The following is a 10,512-nucleotide window of genomic DNA, read 5'->3' as shown; positions in this document are numbered from 1 at the left end:
ACCACCCTAACAGCAGGCTGCCCATGCCTTGCCACCACCACACATCTCCTGCAGAACAGAAAGTCACAGCCCTGCTCTAGATGCTGGAGTTGCACAACACATACTACTGATCAGCAACACCTGAAGCATCCAGAGCTTTCCAGCTAAGGAGCCTGTATGCAGCCCTCACTATCAATCAACTAATGTAAGCTTACTGTACTGTAAAGTGTTCTATTCCCTCTTACATGCTACAGGGCAGGAGTTTGCAGCCACTGCTGATTAGGTGTGGTGCAGTACTTTGCATGTGCAATAATTGCTATGACCAAAGACAGTCAGTGTATTTCCTTACTCTTGAGGCATGAGCCCAGTAACAGCACCCACTATACAGCAGGTGACCATGGTGCGCAGATGCGCAAACCCAAGGGCAAGGAAGCACACTGGTCAGGTGGTGGGCAATAATTTGATGCAACTATGAAGAGGACAAGACTGGCAACTCTTGCCTCTCCATGCAGTAACCCTCTTCTGCTTGGTGCCCTACTACTCACACCCACAATTCACAACAATTGATTTCAATGTAAAGAATCAGCAGTTGACACAAAAGGCTCATTGACTGTCAAGTATAGGCACAAACTTGCACTGCTCATGCCAGCAAATTCAGGTTTATCCCTTTCCACCCACATAAAACATATCTGAAGTAGTCAAAATGTCCAATAAAGTGCCATGGAGACATACCATAATATCTGCTTCCCTTGTGGCATATCGAAGATTAGGATCCAGCCAGTACATCACTGCTTTTACCTGCTCAAAATTAAGGAAGAGCACGAACACCAGGAACAGAAAATAGAGCACACTGAGACCTGCAAAAAGACTCAGCTTTAGAATCACGTTCACTCACAAAACTCCTTGAGACACAGAGAGTCCAAAAAGCTACTTCCAAACTGTTACTCTATACATGCCCCGTTTGCACAAATTGAGTTTTCTACATACAGTGGCTACATGCAAAAAAGCTTAACAGACCCAAGTCAGATGGTAATCTCTGAGCACTCAGCCCTTCATATCACCTCCTGTTTCAAGTGATATAATATAGGTTTGACTGCATGAACCCAAACAAAACAAAATCAGTCTAATCAGTTTAGACATGAGTAGTACAAGGCTGTGATCAGGAAGCTCTTTAGTAAGAGATACATTAGGACCCCAGGATTGGATTAGCTCTGTGCCTTTGCTTTAAGTATTCTTGGTCTCAATAATGCAGGTCCCTAAGCCTTTATGCAGATTTCAACACAAAGAACAATTTAATAAACCCATCTGGCAATTCTGAGCCATGCTGGCAATAAAAAGTAGTTATAAATATAAAATAATGTATGTTTGAGTTACTTTTGTGAGCCGGAAAATTTGCTGCTTGAAGCTTTTAAAGATAAAAATGATTATGATTTGTTGTCACACCATTATAAATTATGAAACACTATTGCATTTGGGACTACCACCTCTCTCCTCCCAACATCTGAATATGGATCTTTATAAAAAAGAAAAACTTGTAAGAAGTTAAGAGTCCTAAGAGTAGATCTGTGGGTAGACGAAGCTGCTGCTGGGAGTATACCTCTACATTATTCACAAGTTCACAGATATCTAAGACCACATTTGGAAGAGGTATATAAACACTAACACCATTTCCATAGTCTAGCACTCAAACTTACTTGTATCCTGCAGCAATGTCATGGAAGGCAGAAAGATTAATGTGAATAAACTTAGTATCTACCATACAAAATAAACTACAGAAATTCTAAAAAGATATTTTAAACTATAACCAGAACTCACATGTTATTAATCCCCCATGTATGCTAGAGAACAACTGCCATTCAAGTACACACATGAACAGAAAGTATATATACTGTCCTCTGTAGTACATCCTAAAAACACATCAAGTAAACAGATGCCACACTACTACAAGAAGTACAGGTTGCAGGCAAGGGTACATCCTGAAATGCTGAGGACACACTACTCCTGCCTTTCATCTACTGAACAGGTCTGAGAAACTGAGGCATGGCTAAACAAACCATGCCAGAAGCAGCAGAATTACACGGGGAAAAATGTTGCTCTTGATTTTCCATGCAGCCTTTTCCTGGAAGTACAAGGGGTCAAGCCCTGACAGTATCAACATTGCGAATGACCTTTTACTTTACATTTGCTGAAAACTGAAATGAGCAGTAGGACCTGTGTTTCCCAAACTTCACAAGAAGCAGGATTCTTTAACAAGTACTATCTAATCAGCAGTATCCTCTCAATGTCAACAGATGAGTAATCAGCTACTTTGGGAGGCTACTTATTTTTAGCTATATAAGGTGGCAGGAGAGAGAAACATTCAGTCCCCTCAAAAAGAAACAGATCAGCTTTTAAATCAAATATGCCTAATTCTCTGCAAATGTGCTTAAAGTCTAGGATAGGCTCTGTGAACTCTGAATATTTCAAAATAAAATTCCTTCTGTTTTTGCCATGTAATTCAGATGTTTAAGGAGCAGGATTTCACTCAGTTTTGTAGTTAATAGAATTATTTTCCAAACTATGAATGCGACTAATATTTACAGGTATTTTTGCTGAAATTATAAGTTAAGAACATGAATATATACATGTTAAGAATATTAATAAACGTATGTTAAGCTATAGAATGATATAATTTAATAAACATATAAAGTAATAGCACATTTTGCCAATAATGAAAAGAAGCACCCTACTAGACCGGATTTTGGTAGAAGTCAGATAGTATATGCAGTAGCTATAAAAAACCCAAACTTTTGGGGTGGGAAGAGATGGCAGTAGGAAGGGTGTGGGGGAGATTAGGAAGCACAAACACAAAACAGGTTAAAACAGAGTATCAGGATGAATGATCCCTTTCTGGTGATTTAATTTACACCATCCTGACACAGAGTAACTACAATGACATTCCCAAACATAACTAAGAACAGATTACATAAGCAACTGCTCAGAAGTGGGAGGGAAGTGACATTCACGCAAGTTTGATCCACAGTTTTGTTTCAGGACAATTCCATTCATCTGAAAGTTAAAATGGCCAGTCCTGCAGAAGCACTGAAAAAGCCAGAAACACAACTTAAACTTACCAAAAACCATTCTCCATATTGCAGGGTGGGGACGAGTAAAGGGTCCTGTGGACAGTAAACAAAAAGCTTATTAGAAGACAGTCAATAAGAACCACATAATCTATTTTTGAGTATATCACATATGAGGATTTGGCATAAGCACAGATCACTTCTCCATCAAATATAGCCAAAAGTTGGGGCTCTATGTAAAAAAAAAAATTAAAATAAATGGTAACAACAGATTTCAGAGAGGAAAAGGAGACTGCCAATTAGTAGGGTGCAGACAAAATTTTTCATTATTTTTATAGAGTTTTTTCCAGAACAGTAGTATGCTGTTTAATCAGCAGACACCATATCTCAGGTGTCACCTGAGGATCTCAATCTGGTTTCTAGACCACAGCTCACACATGGCTTGCTCCCAATGAAGTCATCAAATACAAACTTCTGTGTGTCAGCAAAGAAACATGGTGCTTAGCCTTCAGACTACCATGAAATGTTAGCAAACAGGCCTCCTAAAACTTCCAAACTGAGTATCGTATATCTGGCAAGAAGTAAGATACCTATGCTCTTTACTAGTGTCAATATTATTTACTTTAGAGCCAGTGATTAAACTGACTTTATTAGATTAAAAACGTCTCAGTTAATGTGAAGATCAGAGAAGGTAAGTCTGGTGAAACTGGAAAACCTCTAAACACGAATCATACATTTAGGTAGCAAGAAGTGGCTGAACAAATATTTTCAGCACACGCTGCAGACTGCTCTTTCACCACTGTACGCATAAAGCTCATTTTCCTCTGGCATTCAGTTTTTCAGGGAGAACTTTGTGAAAAGTATGGATTAATGATTTTTAAAATGTGAGAAAAATACATCCCAACTCTGAAATACAAAGCTGCCCTGAGCACAATCACTGTTTCTTCCTGAACACTGCCAATCCAGAGACAGTTTAGACTTGAAGAATTATGCTTTTGCTGACAGCTGTAAGTAAAAATTAAAAAGAAATAAATAATAAACAAACCCAAACATAACAGGAAGACAGCATTTCCTCCACAGAATTAAGTGCCATGCAAGGGTTTTTATACTTTTGCACTTTCTGCTCCTCACATAATTACCAAAACTTTTGTCCAACTTAACCTTCTACTGAGCAACTGTGCTTTTACATTGTAATGTAACTCAGACCATTTCTAACTATCACTAGCTTCCGGTACGGTGATTTACATAAGGTGTTATATCTCTGAGAATTTGTAGAATGACACTTCTCTTAAAACACACTGAGGCAGACTCCTGTTAAACATTATTTAAAAATCTGGCAGCATCATTACTTAGCAATCTGAGCTGCAGCTGTGCACCTGCAAATAGAGACACTGATTTTGAGAACCTGACTTCCTTGTTAGATACAGACAAGCTATAAATAACTTGCATTTTACCATTATCTCCTCTCAGTGTGATTGCAACCCATTTTTAAACTGCTTCTTAACATAAAGGAATGACAAAAGTGTAAAGAAAAAAATTTTTTAAATGGTACTTTAATAAAAATCAAAATATAGTGGCAATGAAGCGAAAGTCACATGTTACAAAGTGAAGTATAAAAGTATAAACTTTACTCACCATTAGGAAAAGCTAGAACACTGATGATTAGAAAGAAGAAAATCACAGAGAGGATACCCCTCCAAATATTATCCTCTGGGACAGAATCATCCCTGAAGAGACAGACAACATCAAAGTGTTAACGTACATTATAAGGATAAAGTCGAAAGCCTCTGAAGATATCATATTATTTAAATAAAGACTACATGGAAATTAAGTATAAAATAAGCATGCTGGTTATATAACAAGTCAAGATAGTAACTGCACTGAAAGGTTTTCACTCTGCACTTCTGGGGATCCCTTTCTCTCAAGAGAGTTAAACATATAATAAATACATACGAGCCATAAGTATTGTTATGCAGAAGCAATGACTAAGTTTAACACAAGGTAAAAATATGTTCCTGCTTTAATGTTCACAGAAACATCATCAAAAGTACTTTTACACAGCAGAGACCTAGACCAAAAAACTCTAGAGGCCTAGATGCAATTCCTTGGTTTCCCTCTGCTGTTTCGGTGCTGGTCTCAATCCCCTTCGCTTCCCCTGGCCTGTTCCCAATGCCAAATGCCTGAGGTGAGTGCAGAGAGGGCGGAAATAATGACTACAATCAGCCTTTGGAAATCATGATTACACAGCTTAGAATCCACGTATAACAGAGAGGTGGCAAAACTTAAAAAAAACAAGGAAAAATATCAACTTGCTTTTAGATCTATTAAGCCAAAGCTCTGAATAAAATACCAGGTATTATTTATGCTACTGTCATATTACGTCCAGAAGACACACCTAAGAATTCAGTTTGGAATGCCAAAGCAAACCTGACTGAGCTCTTCTTTCTTTTCGGGTAGGTAGAATATAATGTACAGCAGCAAGATTAACAAACAAAAAAAAGCCCACCCAAGTCTTCTAACCAGCAGTCAGCTTCTAGGGTACTTCAGTAATACAAATGGAAACAAACTTCAGACCATCATAATATGCACAGCTAGTATTTCATAATGTATCACCTACTACAATTCAAATTAAAGTTTTACTATCTGGGTAATTTTCATGTACTTAGGATCAGTTTACCTATTTAAATATATTCCTTTATTTATTCCTAACCCATGATACCAAAAAATTCCCAGCAAATTTCAGAGGGATAAAGGTCTTCCTGGCAGAGTGTCTGTCACATTTCTGGATGGTTCAGTAAAGAATCTGTGGCAGCATAAATGCGCTCCACATTAGCTATTTGCTGCAGTTATAAAATATTTCTCACTTTGCCACATCATTTCCCTTTCCCTCAAAATTGAACCTTAACAGCTCCACAGCAGACTTTCATCATTGTGAGGCATTTAAGCACTGTGTTAGTTTAACTGTAGGAAAAAGTACATTAAACATCAATGGTTTCTATGCAGGCCTCAGGGACTCCCCACAGCATTTATTTTTTTTTAAAGCGGCTCAGTCCAGAATTACCAGTCATTTTCCAGCAGGCATGCTGCACAGGCTGACACTTTATACCAGCTATGAACCCCAAGTTCCAGAGCTTAACTCTGGCTCCCCTGGCAATCTCAAGAGCCTCACGCCATCCAGTGCACTTCCCAGCCAGAGCCTCAGGCTCTGATGGTTCAGACAGCAAAACCATATTCCTGTTTTAACATACGCAAATAACACACACACATGCTGTCACAGGTGCCACCAAGTGGGGAAATTTCTCCTTTTTTTGAAGAGAGAACAGATTACTAGAATGACAACACTGTACAATTCAGCCAAAAAAGAAGTGAAAGATGCTGTGATCACATCACTTAACTGTCACACCAGCTGGGCTGAAGGGTCCTCACCTTTGCATATCAGGATTCTGAGTACTACTTAGCTTCAGGAAAGCTGTCCTACTCACATTGACACCACTTCCCCCCAAAATCAACAAAGATGTTGTATGCGGTGTTAAACTGCATTTCATTCCAAGTGAGTGGTAGAGGCATTTCATTTTGACTTGCAGATACCTTTCAAAAGGGATAGGTATCCAACCTTCTTGCCAGAAGCAGGTAAAAACAGGTGGGAGCAAGAGACTTGCTACTGTGCACTAGTTAGGATAAGAATTATAGTGTTTGCCTGGAAAAACTATTTTGGGGAATGCCAAAAGAGACAGGGAAGCAAAATAACTGTTGGAGGAAAGACACAATCACAACAAGCTGCAATCAGGAAAACATGCTAAATCATCTCCTCACTCAGCCTTAGGAACTTTGATGCTAACTTTGAAATATAAGCATTCATGCAGCAAAAACAAGATTTCTAATGCTCGCGTGGGAGGACAGATGAAAATTCTCTCAATTTAAACCCACTTTACCAGCACATTTTTCAATTCTGTGGCTTGTTGGAGAAGAAATAATAAAAAAAACCCAAAGCATATAACAACCACATAACCTTTTTCTCTCTCCTGCTCTTCTCCTTGCTCTAAAGCACTATCTTACTAGTTTACATTTTTGTAATGTACCACTGTAAGTTACTATATCATGAATAAAAAAAAAACCGAGGATACTCAACTGGGGAAAAAATAGTTAGGACACTAAATTTAGAGTGTGTTTGGAGAAAAAAAAAATCTTCCATAAACTCCCCAAATCAAACCTAAATGCACAATAATCCAGTCTAATCAACTCCATTAATCAAGGGATGCAAAAGACAACACCATCATAGGTCTTACTCTTGCTTCCATAAAGCCCTGAAACTTCACACCAGAAGATACTAATCTGTCACCTTCCTCAGTCCTGTTGTTGTGCCCCCAAAATATCCCCTCCAGCACCCGCCTGCCCTCCTGCTGGTTGGCTCCGGGCTCAGAGAAGGCCACATCCCTCTCTCCAGGGAGGAAGAGGACAGGGAAAGCTAGAGCCACTCCATGCCTCCACTCCAGGGAGCAGCCTGGAAGCGGAGGAGCCAGTGTCTGGCTCATTCAGCAGGAAATAACCAAGGCAGCTGCAGCCATTGTCAGAAGCACTATAAGGATGTGCTTCAAAAAACAGAACACCCTCTACTCCTCACTTTAACGTGGAAAAGTTAAACACGCTCACATTTCTTTTTCTGGATTATTAATATTATTATTGCTACCTGAAGATTACTGCTATTTGAAGTTCAGCTTCACCCTTATCTGTCAGCTTAAAGACAGTATCAGCTGCTTTCAGTGATCCCAAGGGAGAACCCACGTTATGGCTTGGTACATCCAAGGGAAAAGCATTTTCTAGGTTTATCTGAACCCCCACATATTTCTGACATAAAACAATTATAGAAGAGACAAGAAAGACTTTAAGGGAAGCAGAATTTCCCCTGCCTATGCTGAAGTTCCTGAAAAAATAAATTTTACTTAACAACAACAGTATGAATGTATCATAGAAAATCCCCTACTTAATAAATTGACCAGGAGAGCTATGGAAGAATTGACAGCACAGGGGAAGCAAAGAATCACTTGTCACAGCTTACTGGGAAGTCTACAGTGCTTTGCGCCCAGGAGGTAGAAACACAAACACAGTCACTGGAGACTCAACACAGTAAGCTGATGGGAATAGAAAGACCAGACCTGGCAGCACATACTGTAACCATATGGTGAACTATCTCCTCTACCCCAGTTTCGCAAAGAGTACTTATGGTTTGGGTAGTGTCCCAAATAAGGCAACAGAGGCAGCACTCTGGTATCACCCGGGACATTTAGGAAACTCCTGCAATAGTTGGAAATAGCAGGAGGGTTGGGGTAGAAAAAAAATCAGAGTAGTTTCCACAGCCTGAAGAGGAGAAACAGAGAAGAGTTAAAGAGGAGTCAGTGGATATTTAAACACAGGAAGTAAGGCAGAGCAGAGACAGACAGGGGGAAGAAAATGAAACTGAAGAAGTTGGAGTTCGAAAGCTAGCAAGACAAATGGAGAGAAAAGCTAGCAATCCTCTTGGAAAAACGCAAACAAACATCCCAGAAATGAAGCAATATTCTTTGGGCCCAGAAGACTCCATAGTTCTGAAATTGCTATTTGGCTCATCCTCTGCTTGAAAGCATTAATGGCAAAATTCCTTTCCTCCCCCAAAGGTGAACGATCAATTCCATTAATCCTTCAGAACAATGTCTGGATGAGAATCCCTTAGTATCTCACAAGTTTGCCTAAATTAGCCCTATAGTGAGAAAAGCGATCTGGTCAGGGGGGAAACAGGACAAGACAAGAACTTGCAGCAAAGGTCTCTAATTGAACATTGTATCAAAGCACAGAAACATGTCTCCAATTTTAGAGTTAAGAAGGGATCCCTGGGATACTCTACCTCAGCTTAGATCTTGTTACCTAAGTAGAACAAGGGATCTCTTCACCAAAAATATCTTCCTTGAGGCCATACACAAGTTGAAACAAGAAAAGGCACACCTCAAACCATCTGCAGCTACACTATTTTACGTTTCCTTATGCTCCTTTCTCAGCTCAACCCAGGCTTGACCATTATTTTCACAGCTGATAAAAACTATACATTGGGCTTCGTAGAATACGATAGAAGATTACACACTGAATTGTATATCAAGCCTAGGGACAAACAACGATGATGTTCTGTCAAATGCAGAGTTTAATCAACAAGGCCATTGAAATCTGTGATTGCATACATACAATGCCACAAAAGTATAGGTGAGCCCAAAAAATGATGCACAGCTCAGCCAAAACCTCTCAGGACTCACTTTTTGCCCAGAGACTGCATGATTTAGCCTAAAGGAGGATTATGTTATCATCTTCATAGTCCTATTCAGTAGAGGCAACAAAAAGTACGCACAACTTAGAAAACTACTGCAAGATACCCTTCAGACTGCACTGCTATACCCTTTATTTACAAATAAGGCTCCTGAAAATAATTGCATCCATTCTTAGCTGTATTTCCATGAATGACTGGAAGTGGCGAAGTCCGCAGAGCTGTTCCCGTGGTGGGGAAAGGATGTGGCTAAGCGTATCAGCACCAGGGCCTAAGCCAACGTGTGACTGGCCACAAAGTGTGTTGTATAAAAACAGTGGCACGAAACAGTCACTCCCATCCGCTGAAGGCTTGGTAAATTATCTGCTTGTGTGATGTCATTGCTGGGCTTCTTGATATCTAATAAAAGCCATTTTCGGCAACTGCTTGAAACATACATTTTGGTAAAGACTTTAACAGACATCCTCAAAACGATCAACAAGTTCCCAGGAAACGTAGCAGAGGAGGATAACCGCTCTCCAAACGGAGGGCCTCCCGAGCAGGGTGCTCTCCAGCCAGCTAGCGATGCAACAGCCCTGCCTGCAGAGCATACAGCAAGTCACGGCCCGACACCAGGTCTCCCGCTAACCCGCCCCCAGGAGGAACCGCCGCCCGCCGGAGCCGCGCTGCCCGTCCTCGCCCCCGGGGCGCCGGCCCCGGCCCCCTCCCCGGCCCGGGAACCCCCTCCGGCCCGGGAACCCCCTCCGGCCCGGGGCCGGGTACGCGCGGCCGCGGCGCTGCCGGCAGCCAGGGGGCAGGGCGGGGTGGGGGACCCCCGCGGCGGCGCCGGGGGCCGCGCACCTGGTGAAGGCGAAGGCCATGAGGCTGAGGATGGTGAAGCTGAGGAGGGTGATGGTGTGCGGCCGGTAGAAGAACTCCAGCGTGATGTCCTCCACCTGCTGCTCGTTGATCATGCGGAAGTGCAGGCGGTAGTTCACGTCGTCCTTGCTCAGGGTCCGGCTCCCCACGCACGACGCCATCTCGCCCCCTTCCCCTCGCCTCAGCCTCGCCTCAGCACAGCTCGGGTTCTCCTTGGCGCGGGGCGGCGCGGCCCGAACCAGCCCGGCCGCCCGCGCCGCCTCCCGCTGAGGCGACGCCGCTGAGAAGAGAAGCGCCACGCCCGCTTCGCCGAGGGGCGGAGCTCGC

General features: G+C 41.8%; 1 protein-coding gene across 2 annotated transcripts in view; it reads right to left on the bottom strand.

Moving 5' to 3' along the window:
* The window catches only part of PTDSS1 (phosphatidylserine synthase 1), a 31,582-nt gene extending 21,080 nt beyond the window's left edge, over nucleotides 1–10,502 (bottom strand). The window contains exons 1-4 of one of the 2 annotated variants that reach the window (XM_069779725.1): nucleotides 10,168–10,502; nucleotides 4,677–4,768; nucleotides 3,093–3,137; nucleotides 712–836 (exon numbers count right to left, since the gene is read on the bottom strand). In XM_069779725.1, the coding sequence (XP_069635826.1) occupies nucleotides 712–836; nucleotides 3,093–3,137; nucleotides 4,677–4,768; nucleotides 10,168–10,346 (441 nt within the window). In that variant the 5' untranslated portion in view covers nucleotides 10,347–10,502. The remainder of the gene's footprint in view (nucleotides 1–711; nucleotides 837–3,092; nucleotides 3,138–4,676; nucleotides 4,769–10,167) is intronic. The other variant, XM_069779724.1, reaches the window with a different exon arrangement.
* Between the last annotated feature and the right edge of the window lie 10 nt (nucleotides 10,503–10,512).

Source organism: Haliaeetus albicilla, chromosome 3 (assembly GCF_947461875.1).
Source record: "Haliaeetus albicilla chromosome 3, bHalAlb1.1, whole genome shotgun sequence".
NCBI lineage: Eukaryota > Metazoa > Chordata > Aves > Accipitriformes > Accipitridae > Haliaeetus > Haliaeetus albicilla.
The sequence above is the reverse complement of the archived record's forward strand: the minus strand, read 5'-3'. Positions and strand labels throughout refer to the sequence as shown.